This window comes from Chenopodium quinoa, unplaced genomic scaffold (genome assembly GCF_001683475.1).
Source record: "Chenopodium quinoa cultivar QQ74 unplaced genomic scaffold, ASM168347v1, whole genome shotgun sequence".
Lineage (NCBI taxonomy): Eukaryota > Viridiplantae > Streptophyta > Magnoliopsida > Caryophyllales > Amaranthaceae > Chenopodium > Chenopodium quinoa.
In genome coordinates this window covers 13,659,206-13,682,845 of record NW_018742738.1, presented here as the reverse complement: position 1 = coordinate 13,682,845, position 23,640 = coordinate 13,659,206, and the positions used below count along the sequence as shown (strand labels likewise).

Below are 23,640 nucleotides of genomic sequence, written 5' to 3'. Positions count from 1 at the left end.
GTTGTTTTATTATTATTTCCTTGAAGTTACTAACTCGTTTATTATTTTGTAGTTGCAAACAAATAGAATCAAAGTAAGAATTATGTTCCTCTTATTTCTATTATTTTTCTAACGATTTTGTATTGTAGGAATTATTGCTAAATTGCTTCCATATTAATGCTTATTTATTGATCACCATATTGCATGTTTAAAGGGAATATGAAATTGAAAATAACGCCTAATAAGATAATTTGGACAACCGGTTTAGGATCCTTTTAATCTTGTTGTTTAATCAAGTGATCACAAATATTTTAGAATTATGTGTTGCATTAATATTCAACCAATTTAGCATAATAATAGTTTGGAGTAAATTGAATCTTTGTTTGTATGCCTTTGAGATCGCAGGAATGTTTTTAACTATAAGAATCGAGTAGAGGCCAATACGGGCGAATGTGACTCCATGACTCACTTCGTACCATCATCCCCGATCCTTCTTTCGTGGTTCCGAACCATATGGAGTTAGTAATCTCATGGATTATGAATGGGGTGTAACCTTCACGGGTCAGTCGTTGTTGCCTTCATTGTCCCTTATCGTGGTTGCCTTTTTATGATCCGTGAACGATTTACAAGTTCCTTAAAAACTTGTTGGTGGCTCCCTACTTTCCTTGTCCATAATCGTATTATGTCAATTCCCACTTCCTATGAGTGCCAAGCATATTCACAACATGCTTTAACGTAGGCGCACTTCAAACGATGCCTACAAGTATACTTTCCAACCCAATTAGAACTAGATCAAAATCTCTTGTATATTTTTAGATATTGCCGTTTTAGTGAAAGGGTGTCGATTTTGGACCGAGTTTAGTGTTTTGCTTATATCTTTTTCATTTTAAATCGGAATTGAGATTATGATATATCGTTGAAAAGCTTATTGAAAGGTCTATTCAACCAAATAATATTTGGATCAAAATTATAAGGCCACAAAATCATTTAAGCTCGGTTTTGTGATGTGGACATGAAAAGAGGAAGATAAATTATGGTTTAGCAAAATGGGCTAGGAATTAGGTTAGTTTATGAGATGTATTGTGATTGAATATGGATCTAAGCACTCTAAGATTAAATACTTATCCTGACCAATAATGTCGGTGAAAGGTTGTTCATCATCGGGTTTAGTTTTGGGGAGACTTTTTTAGGTGTCTACAGCGATGAATATCATAAGTTTCAATTATTTTGAAACATCAAAAGTAACTTATCAAAAACCCAAATTTCTGTAGCGTACATACCCCAAGTCCGCTATCACATCCACAAGTACCTCACTTACTTTTCCACATATCCTTTGCCGGATTTGCCCTAATCAAGGGTTTTAATTTGACTATTCAAAAAGCTCTTTTTATTTGTGGGTATTTTCTAAAGGTACGTTGATCATTGGGGGGGCGGGACCTAGGACAAAAACATAGTGATTTCTTTATCTGAGTCGAGCCAAACTTTAGGCCCAAGCCCAAACGTTTGTGCCAAAAACCGCCCAATATGGTTGGGCTGTGAGGGATTTTAGGGTTGGGCCAAAAAAATCAAATAAATTCGCTTTAAAACGTTTTCCTAAGTCCGTCTAATTTTTTTTGAAAATTCAAGCCAAAAAATTATGTCCAAAACCCGTCCAAAATCAGGTTAGGACACCTTTGATCAACTCAATCTTGTATTTCCCCAAATTTATTATCTCTATAACTTGAAGATGAATTTGTTATATCTGGATATCTATTTTGATGTTCCCGCCTCCTTCTATGGCTAAGAGAAGTTTGGTTGATGCTGATGAGATCATCAAGGGAGAAAAATATTGATTTTTAATCACCATTAAAAGATGCAAAGAAAAAATTGATAAGAGGATGAAATTGTTACATGATATATAAGAGAGAGCCATGGAACATGGAAGCAAATGAATTAATGAATGATGATAATGAGGGAAATAAAAAAACTGTAGACACCTAAAATTGTCTCATAATTTGTAGCACCTGATGACAATAGGCGCTTTGTTCTCAATGGCCTCCTTTACGAGTAACAAAAAATCTTGTTAAAGGAGGAATACAGTTTAAAATCGCACCCATGGCCCTTTATCTAGCCTAAAAACTACAAATAATTACAGCTATATAACCTTAAATTGGGGTCCAAAAGAAAAATCAAACTCGAAAACGACCTTAGTCAAATTACAAACCTCCAAAGAAAACCCTTTCCCGCAAGTAAAATTCTTAAGCATGAGGTTAAGCACTTATCTAACCCTTACGTGTGTCACCTCATTGAAAACAATCGAAAGGTTCCTTTCCTTAGCCCTGAAACACCCTAGAAGCAATCTTGACTGCTAAGTATTGGCGCATCACGCATAACCTGTGAGATGCCTCTAGGGTAAATTCCTTATAAGTACCCCCTATTTTCCGATACTCATTTTAACAAGAACGACGCATTTGAAGCATACATAATTGCTTCCTAAACACACTCCCAAATTATTGAACTTTCTAAACGCTAATCACCCTACTATCACTAGCTCCTAAGAATATATTAAGCACTTGATTTTTGAAGAAAAGATTGGGGCTCGATCTAAGAGTTCCTCATGTCCAAAATAAAGTTGGTAACTTTCAAAGTTTTCTAAGCATGTTCTACTTAAAATGTTTCACTAAAACTATTCAAAATATATTTCACTAAGAAATTTACCCCTTGAAGTTCATACAAGTATAACCACTTGTAGCATGAACTAATAGGTTTCCTTTAGGAAATTTTAGATTTTAACACCTCACAAAAACCCAAAAATGGTTTTTAACACCATCATAAAAAAAAAATTTGATTTTAACACCACCCAAATTTCAAAAAATTGGGTATTACCACCACTTAATTGATTTCGTTTACAAATCCGTTAAGTCGGGACATACAGACATGTGTCGCTTTGTTATTGGATAAAAAAATAATAAAAAATAATAAAAAAATTAAAAAACAAAAAATAAAAATTTAAAAAAAAATAAAAAACCTAAAACTACCCCCAGCCACCCCAGCCCCACCACCGCGCCACCTGATTCGTCCCCCAACCCACCCCCTTCCGGTGTCCGGCGTCCCAGAGAATCGCCCGGCGCCGACGACCCCACCCCCACCACCCCCCTTTCCTCCACCTATGCACCCCACCCCTTCCCTTTCCCCATTTTTGTTTCCCGACCCACCACCCCGAAACCACCCTAAACGCCCCCTCCCCCGGAAAACGCCTCTCTTCCCCTTCCTCCTCCCCCGGAAATGCCATCCCTCTCCTTACCCCCTCCCATTAATCGATTCCCTACAACCCCAAACGAAACCCTAAAACCCGTTTAGGGTGGTTTCGGGGTTGTGGGTCGGGAAACGAAAATGGGGAAAGGGAAGAGGTGGGGTGCGTAGGTGGAGGAAAGGGGGGTAGGGGTGGGGTCGCCGGCGCCGTGCGATTCTCTGGGACGCCAGACGCCGATAGGAGGAGGGTTTGGGGACGGCGGTCGTGGCGCGGTGGTGTGGCTGGGGTAGTTTTAGGTTTTTAATTTTTATTTTTTTAAAACAAATAAAATAGTGACAAGTGTCACTGTGGACCACATTTAACGGAATTTTTTAACGAAAACCGTTAAGTGGTGGTAATACCAATTTTTTGGAAATTTGTATGGTGTTAATACCCATTTTTTTGGGAGGTGTTAAAAACCATTTTCGGGTTTTTAGCAGGTGTTAAAATCTAAAATAACCTTTCCTTTATGACCATGATTGGAGTTTTGCTCTTGGATTCCCCAATTATGGGATTCTAGCCTACACTTTCCGAAGTTAAGAAAATTATTCCAAATCCTTTTTCGCTTTTAATCTTGGTCTCTTCTTAATCTAACCTATTCTTTGAGCATGAAAGCCCTAATCTTGGTTGAGGTTCATATTGCATTTAGAGTTAATTAAAAAAATTTATGTTTTCAAGTGAATTTACAAAACTCTTTCTTCTTGTCCAAGGAAGCCCTCGTCAAAGGCAACCCTTTATAGGGTGAATACCCCCTCCCCCTTTATGTAGTAATTTTTAGGTATCACTTTAGAATATGTGCATGAATTGATGTATAACTACTCCTCATTTTCTAAGCCTTGCAAGTTTAATTTGTCTAATGATAGTTAGATACATAGGGATTGAACCATTTTCCCTAAAGTTAAGACCTTTTATGGAGTAATTATTTTTTAATAGGCATAGCTCTTAAATGTCATATTTAAATGAGCACCTAACATTTCGTTTTTAGCACTTCTATTATTATGTCATTATTGCTCAATTATTGCTTTAGTAATGCCTAATCAATTGCTTATTTCCAATGGTAGCCAATTATTGCTTTAAATTTCCCAATGGTAAAGGCCACGCCACTGTCTAGTTTCTATTATGATGTCATTATTGATGAATTATTGCTTAACTATTGCCTATTGCTTTCCCCTCAACTATTGCTTATTGCTTAATTATTACTTATTGCTTATTCCCAAATATGGTAGCCCTCAACTATTATGATGTCAATATTGCTCAATTATTAACGGTTTAGAGTTAATAAGGTTACGGTTGCAACTTTTGAAAATAGAGTGCTTGAGAATCCAAAAAAAAAAAAATGGCTACCATTGAGAATAAGCAATAGTTAAGGGATACCATTGAGAAATTCCTATTATTGTATTACTATTTTCTATTTCAATTGTTGCATTCCTTTTTCTATTGTAATTTTTTTATGTATTCATTTAGACATGTATCTCTCTCTCTCTATACTATATCTTTATGTGTCAAGCCTCAACCTTTGCATGTAACTTGAATGATTTAAAGGGGTCACATAGCAACCCTACTCAAAGTATGCTAATTCGAACTGACAAAATGAAAATGTTGAATTAATTTAGTGCGTTCAAAATAATACTTCACTTCACAATATGCACTAAACTCACTCCAAAATAATTCGACGATTCCGAATTCGAAATTCAAAGGTTTCAAAGACCAATACATGCTTCCATTCTTACAGGAGTAATTATTTGGAATCATTTACTAAAGTTTCTGTGAATCCTTTAAAAATTACGGTGGCGACCCTATAAAGCGTAATAGTGTACAAAACTTGTAAACCAAGTCAAAACGTAGAAATGGTATAATCCCATCAAGCACTTCTTTCCTCTCTACAGAAAACAAAAAAAGAGAATGAAGATAGTGTCGATGGCAAGCAGCAAGGTGCAAAATTAGGAGCAAAAAATAATTTCGTATTCAAGGGAAAAAGTATTTATTAGTGTCGACTTTTAATAGCCAAAGATGTAAAGAAAAGATTGAAAAGAGTAAGAAAATTGGGAAACCAACATAGGATAGATGAGAGAGTGGAAGAAAATGAATGAGTGGTGGTGAGGGAAATTGAGAAAACAAGAACAGGAATGAGATAGCACATATGTTAAGAAGTAAAGAGAAAAATTAGGGGTCATATGGTAATTTAATTCAAACCCAAAGGCATTAGTGTATATTACTTTCGATTTTTAATAGCCAATAAAAACGTAAGGAAAAACTTGAAAAAAGAAAGGAAATGAGAAACTGACAAAGGATAAATAAGAGAGAGTCAAGAAACATAAAAGCAATTAAATGCGTGATAGTGTGGAAATCGGGAAAGTAAGAAGAAGAAACAAGATAGCAAAGGTGACAAGCATTATTAAGGAGTAAAATTAAGGGCAGAAAGATTAAAGTATTTTTTATTATTATCATTTTTTAAAATTTATTAAAATATTTGGAGAATTACTGAATAGAGGAAGAAAATTGGGAAACTGACAAAGGATAGATGAGAGAATAAGAGCAAGTGAATGAGTGGTGGTGAGGGAAAGCAAGAAGAGGAAAGGACATAGCATATGTGGCAAGCAATAGAAGCAAAATTATATTAGGGGGCTGAAAGATAATTTAATTCATAACCAAGGGCTAAATTGTCCTTTTACTATCAATTTTTAATAGTCATCAAAAGATGCAAAGAAAATTTGAAAAAAGGAAGAAAATTGGGAAAATGACATTAGATACATGAAAGTTAGTGCCCCATTTAACATGGAAACAAATGAATGAGTGATAGTCAGGAAAATAAGGAAAGCAAGAAAAGAAACGAGATACAAAAGGTGGTAAGCAATAGGGAGCAAAATAAGAGGGGAAAGATGATTTCATACCCAGGGGCAAAAATGTTTCTTACTTTTTCATAAGCAAAATAACATGCATTTCTTACTCTTAAATATGTAGTAGGTATTAAATTAAATATCAATATATCTCTTGATATCAATGTTATTAATTATAGTATCCTGTTATCTTTGGTATAATAGGATATTATGCTATATAAATATCTTTAATTCAAATTTAATTAATAGTTATATAGAATAATATCTGATTATATCAAATATAATAATACAACAGTTTATAACATACAAAGTCAAGAGCATACCTTTTGACCACTCTAATAATTTAGCTTTTACTCTATAAATAACCATTAATTTCCCTTTGATATCTATCTCTTCATATCCTTTAGTCCCTTATACACATTGAAAATAAAATGTCTTTCAACCCTTTTGATCTCTTCATTTTCTTCTCTTTTTTTCTCTTCATTTTCGCTTTCATATACTTTCTATTCCTCAAATCCAAACCACCATCATTCTCAATAAAACATTCTAATACTACCATAGCACATGGTCCTCCTTCTTACCCTATTATTGGATGCCTTATTTCCTTTTACAAAAACAGAAAGAGGCTCTTAAATTGGTACACCGACCTCCTCTCCGAGTCATCGACACAAACAATTGTAGTGAGCCGCCTCGGAGAACGTAAGGTGATCGTAACAGCTAACCCGAAAAATGTTGAATACATTCTTAAAACAAACTTCTCTAACTTCCCAAAGGGTCAGTCGTTTACAGAAGTTTTAGGAGATCTTCTAGGTAATGGTATATTTAATGTTGATGGCGAATTATGGGCGAATCAAAGGAAGTTAGCGAGCCACGAATTTACAACAAAATCATTACGAGAATTTGTTGTAAGAATTTTGGAAGAAGAAGTTGACGCTCGACTTATTCCATTGCTTCAACTTGCTGCTCATGAAAATAGAATCATTGATTTGCAGGTAACTTATTATGTTTAATTATTTGTTAATTATCCATGTTGATTACTTATATAACATATGTCATGTTATCATAATTCATTCCTTTTATTTAAATAAGATTATTTGCATTTTACCACCCCTCAAATCACCCATTTTATTTAGAAATTATATTGTAGCAGACTGTCAATTTTCGAATCAACCTGCAAACCCAACCCGAACCTAACCCGTTTTTCAAGGTCTTGAACAAAGTTCTTTGACCTGTAATCAAATATAACCTGAACCCGTTCAACCCGTAAATTTGTGGGTCTAACTGAACCCGAACTCGACCTGACAACCCGATTTTATGGAATTTTTATGATAACTACATTTATTTGAAAACTAATATTAGTTTATTAATTAAGTTTGATTGTTTATCTACTATCAAACATTTATTTTATCTCTTTCTCATTTATCTATATCTCATATAACTCTTGTTCAAATCCACACCAATCACCTCCTACACTAAATGCATCCATATAGCTCATATCACCGTCATACACTGATCGATAGGTCTACTGATATTATTTCAAGAAATATTATACTTTTACATATATATAATTATGTTGGTCTCTTCCTTAAATTTTGGAATGTAACTAAAAGTTTTATTTTAAGTTTATTATCATTTTTTATTAGTTAGTAATTGATGAGCTTTTGTGAAAAGGTGACAAATTTATATTATATAGTATGTAATGGCTAAAAATAATGCGGTGAATAAGTTTGATTTAAAAATTGAAAATAAAATAGCAAAGTAATCTTGAAAAAAAAAATTAAAATAAGTAAAAAAAATTAAATAAAAATTGTTTTAAACCAGTTGGGTTGAATCAAACCCGAAACTTTGGGTTTGGGTTGAGCATTTCTCAACCCGTGATCCGGAGCAACCCAAGCTGAACCTGACCCGATTGACATGTCTATATGATAGTCATCCTTAAAATGGCTGGTACTGTTATACTAATTTTATATTAATTGTTTTATTTATTTATTTTGTATGTCAAAATTAATTATAAATGTTTATATATATATATATATATATATTATTTTCATAATTAATTTATGAATCATTTTCTAATTTTAGTAATATAAAAATTGAATTTTGTAAATTAATCAGAAAAATAATTAAAAAAAAATTCAAAACCTATTTTGAATTTAATAAATTATTTTTGATTAATTTTGACATTAACAAAATAAAAATAACTAATAAAAATTAGTACACTGGTATAGTTACCATAGAATTATATATATATATTTTATTTACTATCCTTTAACTTTATTTAAAAAGTATCGGACATAAAATTGCATTTCACCACCTTTTACCTTGATTCGATTAACTTTCCGGCTGTGGGGTTCGTGTAACGACTATTTTGACCATTTTAAAGTCTTTTTCTCCTCCATTGACTACTTCTATACTATTTATTTTAACAAAAATGAAACAGGCATTGGGATGAATGAGGTGAGCATTAAGCATTTATATTCAATAATTCTCCCTCTGTTTTTTAGATGTTAGTCTCATTTAGAACCTTTTGACTATTAAAATTTAGAAAAAATCTTTCAAATTTCTCTCTATATATAAGAACAAACAATATCTAAATATTATAAGTTTTTCTAGTGTGAGATTAAAGATATTAGCGATTAAAGATTTGCATTGATGTACGTAAATGAGACTAACATTAAATTACGAAGAGAGTAGTAAAGTATACTCCCCCCGTTCCTAAATATAGGGACCATTTGATAGACTTTTCACAGTCTCCAATCGTCTCTTAAAACGTCTATATATATCTTTATATTCAATTCATACACCTAAAAATTATTAAAACTTAATGTTAACAAAATACACAATGTGACGAATCTAATAAGATCCTACATGAACATATAATCTTTCATAATTAATGGAAATTTATGGTCAAAGTTTTCAGAGTTTGATCTAAATAAGTCAAAAGAGAACTATATTTAGGGACATAGGAAGTACAAATTATTACTTAGACTATTTCTTTATTTAGGGACTCAGAGAGTGGGGGTGATGAATTTTATGGTCAAATGTGGTATATTTTACGAAGAGGTCAAATGTTGTATAATGCACGTATTTTTTAATTGAAATATTTTGACATTTAATTTAATACTACTTATTTAATTTACTTTGACTATTGACTAATGTTAATGTTTTGTAGCTAAGAAAAGGTATAATATGCTATTTGATGGAATTGTCTAATAAATACTTATTAATACTCAATTGTTATAATATCCTGGGAGTTCACTTAAAAAAGGGAAGGAGTGTGCGGAGAACCATTTTACGAATGATTATTATTTTATACTACATAGTAATAGTAAGTGTGTATTAATAAACTACACACACACACACACACATATATATATATATATATATATATATATATATATATATTAAGAGTTAAATTGTATATATTATATTTTTTTTAATTTTATTTAATAAAAAATAGCATTGTAAACTTAAAAAATTTGTTGTTGAACTGTTAAGTCACGGGTATTAAGGTTGTGTTTAGATCTGATAAGTTCTATTATAGGTTAATTATGGTTATCTACATTCAATTGACATTAAAAAAGTCTAATAATAAGGTCAGGAGATTTATTCCGTAATAAGTTCGGTTAAGACAAGGTAATTTCAAATAAATGTTATTTTATTTATTTTTTTTGATAAAAAAATTTATTCAAAAATAACATGTCACACAAAATCCACAAATAGATCTAACAAATACATTATAAATAAATAAATATAAAAAAAAAATCCTTTCAGCAAAGCTATGATTGTTGTTGCAAATTAGACATTCTTCATATAATCATAACATCTTTTATATCGTTATTGTTTGCAGTCTTTTTTGATGAGGAGGTCTATTGAATTGTTGTGATTGTGAAGAAAATTCTTTCTCATTTCAAATGTTTGTTATAAAAAGATAAATTCTTTTTCAATCTTGGATAAATTTTTACTTGTAAAACAACTTGTACAATACCAAACAACTGAACTCAAACAAAACCCAACACAGTGACACTACACTTGAAGAATGTAGTATTATAAAAATTATTAATAAAACATGAAGAAAATAAAGGACCGAATAAGGGTTGAAAATAGCCAAATTTCCAAAGAAATTTAATTATTTTCGGCCTAGGAAACACTAATGTTAAGAAACTAACCTTAGAGACGAAAATAGGAAAGAGAAGAAGGGAAGACTTAACCTTAATAATTGAAAGTAATTAATAATTCATGTCGTTCAAATAAATTTAAATTAGATAAATAAGTTCATATAAATGAAAATTAAGTGAATAGAATACTTCTACACTAATAAAGGAAAAACATACATCATCATGTAGATTATTTATATATTAAGGTGGTAGATATTTGTAGGATATAAAGATATTAAATTTTGAGTTAGTGCGATCAATGTCAAGCACACTCGAGACTTTTTCTCCTTAGGACCTTATAATAAAATTTATTTCTCAAAAATTCCATAAAAAACATGCTTTTCACGATAAATGAAAGATGTAGACCTTCTAATTATCATTTATTTCGGGTGTTTTTTGGAAGCATATCACAAAAATAGAGAGTTGTAACTTATAAGGCCTTTGATATTATATATCTTTGGCATATTTCAAGTAATATTTATATGATTATTATTTCATGTGTGAATTGTGTTCGGGGAAGGAACTTTGATCAAATGATTTATAGAGCTTTTACTTAGCTATCTATTGAGTCACACTATTCACTAATTAACCAGTGATAAAATGAAACTTAGATATGTTTAACAAGAATGTCTAAAAAGAAAGTAAAATTGATAAACGAAACAACATTAATAAGGATGGAAATAAAGTACTTATGAACATTTCCTTAATAAAAAAAGTACTCTAGAAAAATAAGTTAAAAACTTATTTTGGGATGGAAATAAGTAGTGAATCAATTTAGGTCATTTTCTTTCCCTCATATAATTATTTAAGTTACTTGTCAAACAATTTAAATAATGTTTTAAGGTGTTTATTATTTTCAGTGTTACCTACTAACCTTATTAGTTTGGGGGAATTTTTTATTATTATTATTTTTTTAATAAGATTTGAGGTATTTGAGATGTGTCATAGTCTAGATATTTACATATATATTGATATTTCCAATACTTTTAGCATTATCTTCACATATTTCTAATTTTTTATCCTTTATTAAAACATAAGTTGCAGTAAAATCTCAGCAAATGCAATTATATTTTCTATCAATGCTAACTTTTTAACCTTCAGTCGTTTACTTACAGGAAATACTAAAAAGATTTACATATGATTCAATATGTAAAGTCTCCTTGGGGATTGATCCAAAATGTCTAGACCTCTCAAATCCAACCCCGCCAATCGTTACCGCCTTTGAAAGCGCGGCCGAGATCTCGGCAAAGCGAAGTGCTAGCCCAATCAATGTCATATGGAAGCTTAAGAGAATTCTTAACCTTGGCTCCGAGCAGCAACTCAAGCAATCCCTCAACATACTTCATAATCATGTTAGTGACATCATTTGTACTAAGAAAGAGTCACTTGCTAATTCAAAAGAATCCGAAAATCATGATCTCCTCTCCCGCTTTCTATTTGCTGGTTACGATGGCAATTTGGCTAGGGATATGGTGATCAGCTTTATTATGGCCGGTCGTGATACAACTGCAGCTGCAATGACATGGCTTTTTTGGCTTTTATCATCGGTGGACCTTGGATCTCGGGAACGTATTAGGGATGAATTGACAAGTGGGATAGACTTAAGTTCGGGTCCACTAAGGTATGAGATATTAAAGAAAGAATTAAAATATTTGCATGCTTGCATATGTGAGGCAATGAGGTTGTACCCTCCAGTTGCATGGGACTCAAAGCATGCCATAAATAATGATGTTTTACCAGACGGCACTAAGGTTAGTAAAGGAGACCGTGTTACATACTTTCCTTATGGTATGGGTAGAATGCAGGCAATCTGGGGGAAAGATTATATAAAGTTTAAACCAGATCGTTGGTTTGAAAGTCAGACTGATGACAAATCATTTTCAGACAATGAGAAAGATAGAAATAATCATGCAAGAAAGTTAAAGATGGTAAATCCCTATGAATTTCCAGTCTTTCAAGCCGGACCTAGGGTATGTCTTGGGAAAGAAATGGCATTTATTCAAATGAAGTATGTCATAGCCTCTATCATAAGTCGTTTTAATTTTGAGCCGGTTAATTGTGAACATCCAATATTTATGCCCCTTTTGACTTCCCAAATGGATGGGGGATTGAAAGTGAGGGTGAAGGAAATAATAAATTAAGTAATTTAGGGACTTATCGGATGATGTGCAAACCCATTAATTGTAATTTTGTTTGTTTTCCTTTTTTTTAGAAAATGAAAAATATTCAATCAATCATGCATTGTCATATAAAAATGCATATAGAGTGTTATATTCCCTATATTTGCCCCATTTTTTTTATTCTGTCCCGTTTAATTTCTTCATGCTATTTGTAACACCTCAAATATCCATGATCAGCAGAAATACATACCATTATAATAATTATAATTATTATACCTTAGGGATAGAGTTAGGCGTATTAACGCCATGTAATAACGTAAGACTACTTTAAAAACTCAGCTCAACTTAATAATAACTTGCAACATAAACCAACCCTTTCTTTATTATTACTTCAAAAATAACCAAATCATTGTCATTAGTACTCAAAATTAAATATAAAATAGGAAATTTTCATTTTTACCACCTTCAAATAATGACTTTGTCGAATTTACCACCTCCAAAAAAAAAAACATTTACTTTACCACCTCATAAAAAAATTAAACATCAGTTTTACCACCTCATCTGAGCTCAGGTGACGGAAAAACGCTTGTGGGGCCCAGCTAACTGTCACTTCCCTCCAATTTAATTCTTTTAAAATCGATTTCCCTCTGTCTCCTCCTTTTCTCACCTTCCATAATCAATGTCTCACCAAATTTCTCACTTCCTCATCAATTTTCGTCTCTCTCTCCTTTGATTTTTCTTGATTCTCACTGTAACTGCTTCTCTCTCCATTGATTTTTCTCTTTCTCTCTGTAAAAACTAAAACCCTAGATCAATTTGGGTGGTTGAAATCGAGCTGGAACCACAAAATTGCAACACATCAGCTTATCTTGTCATCTTCCACAGGGTGAGGGGACCAAAAGCTTGGTAATTTGCTGACAGAAATCGAGATTCCTGACTACAAGAGGTACTTTAAACCCTTTATTAGTACATTTCGTTGGATTTATGGTTGTCAATTGGGGTAAAGTATGCCTTTTTTGGGAATCTGTGAATTAAAGTATTATAAACCCTAATTATGCGAATCTTTGACTGAATTAGAGTGTGCATTTGTTAAATAATTAGTTAATTAGATTTACTTGTTTACTGTTAATTTAGTGCACAGTCAATGTGAATTGCTTTTACTTGCTGTAATTGGTGAATTGGTTGTTGTTGTTTACTGTAATTACAGAATGGACACAGTGGACTTAAAAATTACAGTAGGGGGTGCCTTTATACCTTCTTTAGCTGGTAAAAATAGGAGGGTGTTAATTTGGGATGGTGGGTGGGTTTATTGGATGAGAAAAGTGGAAAAAAATAAGATAGATGTACACTTTTTGAGGCAAGCAGCTATACATGGGTTTATGTATGTGAATGTGAAGGTTCCTAGGGGGTTTAGTTGCTGGTATAAACAAAAGGGCAAGTCTTGGGTGAATGGTAAAGGGAGCTTGTTGATGGTGAGGTGAATGGTTTCCTAGAGTCTGTGAACAAAGAGGGGGCATGTGAGATGTATGTTACCAGTCATGAGCCAATTGAAGGGACTAACAAAACACCCTTCAAATGTATAGCTGGGAATGAGCTAACCCCTGCACAAAAGAAGGAACTGAAAAAGAGGTTTGGTGGGCCTAAAGTATATAAACCCAGCCCAGAACTTAGTAAGCCCACTGAAGAAGAGCCATTTAGGAGAAGCCCTAGGTTAAAAGGCATTGTTATACATGACAGAGAGGCTTAGGAGAGGCTTCCTAGGGCAGAGAAAGTGAATGCTAATACACATAAAGGGAAGGGTAAACTCACTGCTGCAGATAAGGGTAAGGCTAAGGTTGGGGATGAGACTGGAAATCATGCTAATTTAGTGAGAAAAATAAAAGATAGAGTGAGGAGCTTAAGGGATGATAGTGATGTGTTTACTGATGAGGATGGTGGTACAAAGTCTTCTGATTCTGAGTTGAGTGATTTTGAGTTAGAATTTGATGAGGGAGAGGAGGACTTATACTCTGATGATGATGAAGAGTGGTTGAAGAAAAATTTAGACCATATTAACAGTGAGGTGAAAGGCAGTTTGAGGGGAGTTACTGAAGGAGGGGATCAAAGTGATGATGAGGACACAGGGTTTGACATAGAAAGAAATCTACAGAAAATTTAAGTGAGGGTTGAAGAGGAGGCAGCTTGTGATTCTGATGAGCTAAAGAGTGTGGAAGGTGATTCAGATGATGATCAGGGTAGTGTTACTTGGTTTAACCCTGAGACAGACTTTGAAAGGGCTATCAAATTTGTAGTTGGTCAAAGGTTCAATGATGTGCAAACAATGAGAAAATCTTTAAGACAACATGCAATTGAAAATAGGTATGAGTATTACCTTCTTCACAATGATTCAAAGAGGCTAACAACATATTGCAAAAGAAAATGCAAGTGTGTGTATAACAAGAACAGTTGTAGGATAGTGAAGTGTACATGTAGTAAGGGTGTTAGATGTAGGTTCAAGTTCTATGCAACAAGGCTTGTGAAATCAGAGGCTTGGCAAATTAAGACACTAAGGCTGAAGCATAGGTGTGTTAGGAGTAAAATGAACAACAAGGTGACAGCAGAGTTCCTTGATGACAGGTACTTGGAGGAGTTCAGGGGCAACCCCAGATGGAAGATTAAACAGATTCAGGACAGGGCCTTGAATGACTTGGGGATCAAAATTACATACTCCAAGGCTTGGTTGGCTAGAAGCAGGGCAAGGCTTATAATATATGGCTCTTCATCAGAGCAATACTCAAAGGTTTGGGACTATGGGAAGGCACTGCTGAAATGGAACCCAGGGAGTGAGTGTAATGTGGTGGTGGATGATATTAGTCAAATTGAAAGACCAATTTTTATGAGGATGTTTGTGTGCTTAGCTGCACTTAGGGATGGATTCATTTCTGGTTGCTGACCAGTAATTGGGGTGGATGGGTGCCATCTAAAAGGGGCATACCCTGGCATATCTTGGTTGCAGTTGGAAAAGATGGCAATAATGCCATCTTCCCAATTGCTTGGGCAACTGCAGAGATTGAGAACAAGGACAGCTGGTGCTGGTTTCTGGAGAGCTTGCTCAAGGCACTTTGTGTGTATGACCAAGGAGATGGCTTGACTTTTATGTCTGACAGACAGAAAGTAAGTGAGTTGTGTTTGTGTTTAAATTACTTTGCTTTATTTGACTTTTCTGTACACTAACTTATTAGTTTTGCCTTGTGTGTAGGGTCTCATAGAAGCATTTGCAGATGTGGCCCCCAAAGCTGAGCTCAGATTTTGTGTGAGGCATATTTGGTCAAATTTCAAACTGAAATTTCATGGTGCAACTTTCAAGGAATTGTTCTGGGCTGCTGCTAGGGCAAGCACTCTGGTAAGCTTCTATTTAGGTTCTTTTATGTTAGTTTTATGGTGAACTATAATGTATGCTAGGTGCTTTTTTGTTTAGTTTGTATCAGTTTTGTTTTTGCCCAAATACTTGTGAATTTTGCCCATTTATCTACATTTAGTTTTGCACATATTTGCATGTCTTTCTATTTTGTGAAAACTGTATGCCATGTGTCTATGTTGTGTTGAATGGTTGTCATGTGTGTGGTTGTATCAGTTTGAGTTTGAAGTTGCTATGGAAAGTATCAATTTTTTGGATGAAGAAGCATACCAGTGGCTGTCAAACATTGACCCCCAGCACTGGTCAAGGCATGCTTTCTCTACAAACTGCAAGTCTAACATGTTGTTAAACAACATGTGTGAGACATTTAATGCAGTGATTAATGATGCCAGAGACAAGCCTATTCTAACTCAAATGGAATGGCTTAGAAGATATATGATGAAGAGGAGTAATGACAAATGGGAGGCAGCAAAGTCTTGGGAAGGTTTACTAACCCCATTTGTCAACAAAGTCTTTGATGGGTTGGAGAAGTATGCCAGGACATGTGAGGTTACAGCTTCAAGGGATGAAATTTATGAGGTGAAATACAAGGATGATCAGTGCATTGTGGATCTACAAGAGAGAAAATGCACTTGTTATAGATGGGAGTTGACAGGAATACCTTGTGTCCATGCATTTGCTTGCATAATGGACAAAAGGGATGATCCTGAGTTGTATGTGCACCCACATTACTATAGGGTGACATACTTGGCTGCATATGAGAACCCAATACAGCCAATGCCTGGCCCTAAGAATTAGGAAAAGGTCAAGCTCAGACAGCCTTTGCCACCTATGCTGAAAGTGCAGCCAGGAAGACCTAAGGCAAAAAGAGAAAGCTTGAACAAGGGGAGGGCACTTCTGCAGCACCTGAGGGCAAGAAGCCAAAGGTGAAGAAACAATGCAAGAACTGTGGTGGGTTTGGCCACTTTTCCAAAACATGCAAGGCTGAAGCAGCACCAGAACAACCTAACCCACTTGCAACAAATCCAAAGGGTGGGAGGCCACAGATGAAGACTCCTTGGCTTAAGGAACAGAGAAAGAAAAGTGAAGAGAAAGCAGCAAGACATGTATTTTGTGTATTTTGTGACTTGAGTGTATTTAGTGGCTTTGTTTCTGAGTCTTGTCATACTGTGATTGCAGGCTGGGTCAAGTAATGTTGCACCTGCAACTGCTGTGTCAAGCCAGCCTGCAACAAGAACAGAGCCTTTGCCAACTCAGCCTGTTACCAGGAGCAACAGGAGCCTGAGTCAGCCCACAAGAGTACCAACAACTACTCCTCCCAAAGTCAAAATACAGACCAGGTCCAAGCTTCATGTAATGACAAGCAAGAAGGACAAGGATCTCAATCAACTGTGACCCTAGGTCTACTCATTAGTATTTTGTAATAGACAGCCAAGTTTATTAACTACACATGTGTATAGTAGGCAGTATATTTGGTAGTTGAACAATGATTTTGCACAAAGGTGCCTTAACTTTTGTCTCAGCCAATGTAAAACAATTAAAAACATTGTGTTGCAAGTACTAATACGAAATGTGATATGTTTCTACCAAAAAGTTCCATTTCTCATTGATTTAGTTAAAAGTAGTACAAGAAATGTCATCCCAACATCCACACATAATAATTCAACAAAACACAACATAAGTTGGGGATTTTTTTTGTTTCTAAGCATTCCTAAATGAACCTAAGATCTAAAATACATAGCCAGTACCAAACCAAAACAACAAAACACAACAATAGCATGTACTGTGAGCATTTTCTTTGTTGTTGCATTGCTGCCATGCACTTCCTTGATCATCTTCTTCCTGTCTGAGCTAAGAGCTTTGCATTTCATCTTCAAGCTGTCAATCTCATTGAGCAAGCACCTCCTTTGTCCACTAACATCATCAACTTCCCTCTTCATGTCATTCAGCTCTCCCTTCATTAGTTTCTTGTCCAGCAGCTAGTTGTTAATCACCTCTGTTTGCCAAGGTGTTCCATCTGGTTGATCCACCCACTCAAAAGCTTTACACCCCCTTGACTCAGTCACAGGATCATAGAATTTGCAGGTCCTAAACTTGCGTCCAGGGTTCTCCCTAGTCCAAGAAGTCATCCTAGACATTGGAACTCCACATTGGCATTTTTTCTCCTTTGAGGGTGACATGCTAACTGAAGACATTCCCTTCTGAAATTCACTAAGAACAAGAATGAAATTAATTGTATTTGAACACAATCACCATAATATAACCCTAATTTCAGTAGCCAATTCACATAACAAAAACCCCCAATCTAATTTAATCTTACATGAACCCTAAGTATTTTAATTGAAATTGGGGTTTAATTGACCTCACAAAACGCCCAATTTCAATTACTCTTAGCAAATGCAACATAATCACGCAACGAATTGCCAAAAAATTACAACAAAAATCACGAAAATTGCTAGAGAATAAACGACAATGGCTTACCTTTTTGATGCTTGTTGTCGAGGAGTTCAATTGATTGTTTGATAATTAGAGGGTTTGGGATTGTTAAGGTTGCCCAAAAATACTGATTTGTGAAGAAAATTGCAAAAATTAATCTCCAATCTGCAAGAATTTGGTGTACAAATGAAGAACTAGGTTTAAATAAAAGGGAAATCGAGAGAAATTTGGGAAAAAAATCAAAAACTAGCCGTTATGCTGGGCCCCACAAGCGTTTTCCGTCACCTGAGCTCAGATGAGGTGCTAAAACTGATGTTTAATATTTTTATGAGGTGGTAAAGTAAATGTTTTTTTTGGAGGTGGTAAATTCGACAAAGTCATTATTTGAAGGTGGTAAAAATGAAAATTTCCTATAAAATAACATGATCTCTAATCTAGGTGATGTAATCCTTGACTCCCATATGCGCATCCAGAATCCACTTGAAAATTCACTAATACCAATAAGGCAAATTCGATAAACCAAAACAAAATAGAAAATACGGATTAGCAAAATATGTTAAGCACACTTAAGTGCAAGATATGTAAACTCAATTTTTTCGCAAACATGCTTTCAAAGATTCAATCATGAAAATCAAATAATAATTCCAATAATTCAATCTTCATAATTTCAAACCAATTCTCAACTCAAATTCAATAACTCAAATATAGTTCAAAATGTTGAAAATAATTCCTTTTTATCCAATTCTTCTCCTAAGTGTGCACACCCCCCAAACTAGTATCTTTATGTTGAAAGACTATCCTTGAGGAGATACTAGGTAATACAAATTCTATATTCTTATCATTCAAATCTTCATAGTGGGATCTCACAAACATGCTTGTAAAGCTTTAATGAATATATAGTTTAATAATTCCTAATAAAATCAAACTTTTAGAAATTCCAATTCAATCCTTGTAATTAATTGAATATAATACTCCTTTAAGTCAATTTCTTCAATCATTAATAAAATCAATTTATTTAAACATGATACTAAAATAAATCCTAACTTATTTATTAAAATATGATATTAATTCTAACAAACTTTAATTATCAAAAATAATATTTTAAAATTCATTCAAACATAATTTCACATAAACATGTTGATCAATTCAAACACTTTAATAAAGTCTATAGTCACCTAAACGTACCTTTTCTCTGTGCTAAGCAAAACAACCAAAAGGACTCAAGAACTCTCACCAAGAATTCCCTAAAAATAAATATAACTTTAATTAATATAAGATCATTAAATAATCATAACAAGACTAAAATAAACCACAAATCCATGTACATGAGTCACTTAAATTTTTTTTACTAATTCTCTAATTGATTTTATTTAATTAAAACATTAAGTATATTTATATAAAATCATAGTATTAATATTAACACTTAAAACAATTTAAGAAAGAAGAAGAGAAGAAAAAACGAGAAGAAGAAAGAGGGGGAGGAGGTGCAACAGAGGCAATAGTTTGGTTGGCATGGCTGCTGGTCGAAGCTGGAATCAGACGGTGGTGCAAGGTGGTGTTAGTGGTGGTTGGAGCAAGAACCGATAGAGAAAGGCAAAGAGAAAATTGTGGGACATTAGAGGGGGGGGGGGGAAGACAATCTGTGAAGTTTTTGTGTGAATTTTAGCATTGGAATGAGGGAGTATTTATGAATTTATGAATGTAGAAGAAATACAGTAATTTTAAGTTATGGAATTACTTGAAGAGCTAAGCTTGATTTTAAATTACTTGAATTACTTAGACAATGTGAACATGATGATGAAGTAAAAAAGGAAATATGGAAAGTACTAATATCATAGTTGATCATGAAATTAATGAAGGCAACAATTTATAGTTGCTTGTGGAATAATTTAGAGGCAAACAAAATCAAAATATCTATGATCATATATTTGATATATTTGAGTAGGAAATTTTTGGAAAATATGAAGATTAAAGGAAATACTTGTCTACAAAAATCTAACCAATAATCTAATTAATTATATCTAAATTGGTCGAAATTATTCAAGCAATTATGCTCTAATAATCTTTTCGGACCTCTTAGCTAATTAATTAGGTATTTTTAGTTTTAGGAAAATTAAAAAATTACTTAATTAAATTTTATTTTTATTAAAATAGGAAAATATTAATTATTTTGACTTAATTAATTTAACAAAAATCATATTTCCAATGCAAGAAATCTGAAATTATTAGGCTAATTAGCTAGGGAAAATTCCCACAATATAATTAATATAGGAATTGTGTTTTTAATAATTAAAATATCTGATTATATATATATATATATATATATATATATATATATATATATATATATATATATATATATATATATATATATATATATATATATATATATATATATATATTACCTATAACCCAATGATTATATGTGTAACACCCTGTTCTTTTGGAACTGGAAGCGTTTGCGAAATTACGCCTGAACGGGAAACTACTTAACTTCGATTAGAAAAAGTCAAGTTTAACCTAGGTCTAAAGGTCAAATTTAACTCATTCACACATCCAAATTAAGTTATTTAAGCTAAGCACAAACTAAGTGAACAAAAGAAAATAACAAACGAACTTAAACATGGACTAATCAATTACATTCAAAAGCCAAGGGCAGAACAACCCTTATCGGCCAAACAAAAATCAAACCAAACAAAATTCAAAGTACTTAAAAAATCAACTAACAACAAGAGGCATACAAGCCTAAAAGTTAGGCTCTAAACTCTCAATCCCCAACCCACCGTCACAAAGATCAAATAAACAAAGGAAACCTGAAAATTATAACAATGTTCCACAATCAGTGGGGAGCAACTAGCAGTTCTCCTTCAAATCAGAAATAGAAGATTTTAGACTTAAATTAACAGAAAGGAACCACAACCACAAACAACTTGAAAACTCAAATGAAATCACTTAAAACCATCAAACCATACAAACAATGAAATATTTCAATTAAACTTAAAACATGAATGTCGACATTGAATCACTCAATTTTAATCATAATATATAAACTTCAAATAATTAATAATTTAATAGTATAAATATTTCAAACTCAAAACCTTCAAAACAATAGAACTGGCATGGAGGGAACGCTAGTGGCCTCGCAATCCACTTCCTAAGGTTTGCCAGGGTTAGACCGTGTCTAAGATTGGCCAACTCCCGGTTATGGGTAGATTCCTATAAGGTCTTACACACCCCCAGACGACAACAATTAACCCAGGTTGAGCTACCTAAGACTCGCAATCTAGGTAGTTAGCATGTTCCTTAACCATCGGGAATCAACTCGGCCTCACACCCGACTATGGCCCCACATAAAATTCAAAAATCACTTAAAATACTTAATATAATATATTTCACTCAGAAATCTGCAGAGAAGCCAAACATGGTCTTACACTCAATCCAAACAGCATAAGAAAATCATATTTCTTAAATTCAATTGAAACTCCAATTCTAAAGACATTTCAACCTATTAAATCACAAAAGGTATCGTCAAAGTTCGGGAATATAATTAATTATTAGAATCAACAGTTAAGTGCATTCACAACTCTTGGCAAAGTAATGCTAAAGACAATGTTATACTTCTCTAAAGCATTACGATGTCGACGATACAATTACAACTCACCCATATTCAAAAACACATCAAAATATTTACTTTGGGGTTTATAATACCCAAAATTCACACATCACTTATTTAAATATAACATATAATACTTACAATAAAAATTACATAAGATGATTTAATAAAACCAAAAATCCAAACTACCAATTCATAAACAACCAAAACGGGACAGCAACATACAAGTCCAATAATCATCATAAAAACCCAACCAAACATGCTTCAAATGCAAATTAAAAATTAGGGCATATACATACACTCATTAGGCATCATATAAAACCATTCCGGACTTAAAATTTAAGAGAAAACATGCCCAAATAAAATCATATATACAGCAGCCCCTACACTAAAATGCAACAGCACCAATCACACCAAATCTCCCAAAAACCAACCTTAAACATGAAACTAAGCTTAGCCCATTTTAGTACACACTCAAAAAACATAATAGGCCATGTTAAACATGAATTTGCGCTTAGAAATCAAGGAATACACAATTGAAAATCACCATCTTTCACACGCCTAGCAGCTATGTTGCACTAATATAGGCACTTTAAACTATCTTAAATTATATAAAATCATGCCAAATCAATTTAGGGAATATCCTAATATGATGCTAATTCAAATTAGGCAATAAAATCAATCAAGGTAATTAATTTAAGACCTAAGAAGATATATTAAACATGCTGCCAGCAGTCCAAGATTTTAGAATATACATGCTCATTAAAAGGTAGTATTTTGCCTATAACAATGGAATTTTGCTATGATATAAACTCCTAAATAATCCTAACATGATAACCTATAAGATATATTTAATCGGTCATAAATATAAGATATATACATGCTCATAAATTCTATCTAACATCACGTTCTTATTCACGTTGGTAGTACAGCTTGTCTCACAAAATCAGTCATTTGGTAGCCTTAAACATCTCCGAATTTTACCCATAATATATCAAATCGATCATAAAACCATCCTCTACAATAATATGAAATATAATCGTTGAAATTAAGGATTAACTATGACCTGAAAGAACTACAGAAACAGCAGTGTCACACACACACATCAGTCACGTACAACATACTTGTAAGCCCCAAAATCATGTGATAACTTGATTAAAACACATCAAAAACATCATAAAAAAAAATAGGGATTGATAGTAAAACAAACTAGGCATGAAATTCATGTGTTAAACACAAAAAATAAGGCCAAATTCATTCCAAAAACTGATATAATCACTACATACAAAAATTGAATCCACTCCTAACCCTAACATGATTTCTACCCATCAATTCAACCCTAAAACCTAGCATTTCTAACCTAAGGGAAGAAATTCTATTTACCTTGATGTATAGGCCACAAAAACCCAAAGAAAAGGGCAGAAACACCACGCACAAACAGCAGCAACCACACGAACAAACACCCACCCAAACAGCCTTCTTAAAGCCCTCAAAGTTCTTCGGTGTTGACACTTCGAAAGAGGAGGAAATTTGGCCACGGATTAGAGTGTGATTAAGAAGAAAATCAGGCTTAGATTTCCCCCTTGATTTGCCTTTGAAACTCACAGAAAAGATGGAGAGACAAGAGAGTATATGTAACGTTTTTTGGTGAAGAAAAACCGATGAAGCTAACATAGAATGTACACGTAAAAAAAAGGGAAGGAGAAGTGGAGAAGTTGGGAAGCCATAATTAGGTGTTGTTACATTGATTAGAGGAGTTAATTAGGGTAAAACGATCAGCCACTAATCCCTCAAAGTTGCTGTGTAAATCAGCCTAGAATAGGCTCAAAT

General features: G+C 33.4%; 2 protein-coding genes across 2 annotated transcripts; both read left to right on the top strand.

Moving 5' to 3' along the window:
• The first annotated feature begins 6,481 nt into the window (after positions 1-6,481).
• LOC110724297 (cytochrome P450 94B3-like) lies at positions 6,482-12,941 on the top strand. Its single transcript, XM_021903719.1, has 2 exons — positions 6,482-7,079; positions 11,360-12,941. Exons 1-2 carry the CDS (start codon positions 6,519-6,521, stop codon positions 12,383-12,385), a joined length of 1,587 nt encoding a protein of 528 aa, XP_021759411.1. The 5' UTR covers positions 6,482-6,518; the 3' UTR covers positions 12,386-12,941.
• Positions 12,942-12,950: 9 nt separating this feature from the next.
• On the top strand, positions 12,951-16,629 carry LOC110724298. Its single transcript, XM_021903720.1, has 4 exons — positions 12,951-13,310; positions 13,572-15,517; positions 15,603-15,746; positions 15,978-16,629. The coding sequence occupies exons 2-4, from the start codon at positions 15,500-15,502 to the stop codon at positions 16,557-16,559; spliced, it is 744 nt and encodes a 247-aa protein (XP_021759412.1). The 5' UTR covers positions 12,951-13,310; positions 13,572-15,499; the 3' UTR covers positions 16,560-16,629.
• The last annotated feature ends 7,011 nt before the right edge of the window (positions 16,630-23,640 follow it).

What these genes read in the sequence shown, in the direction of transcription:
- LOC110724297 (XM_021903719.1), top strand. Translation starts at nt 6,519, where the DNA reads ATGTCTTTCAACCCTTTTGATCTCTTCATTTTCTTCTCTTTTTTTCTC. An exon ending in ATAGAATCATTGATTTGCAG is followed by an intron (nt 7,080 to 11,359) that starts GTAACTTATTAT and finishes GTTTACTTACAG; the next exon opens with GAAATACTAAAAAGATTTAC.
- LOC110724298 (XM_021903720.1), top strand. An exon ending in CTGCTAGGGCAAGCACTCTG is followed by an intron (nt 15,747 to 15,977) that starts GTAAGCTTCTAT and finishes TGGTTGTATCAG; the next exon opens with TTTGAGTTTGAAGTTGCTAT.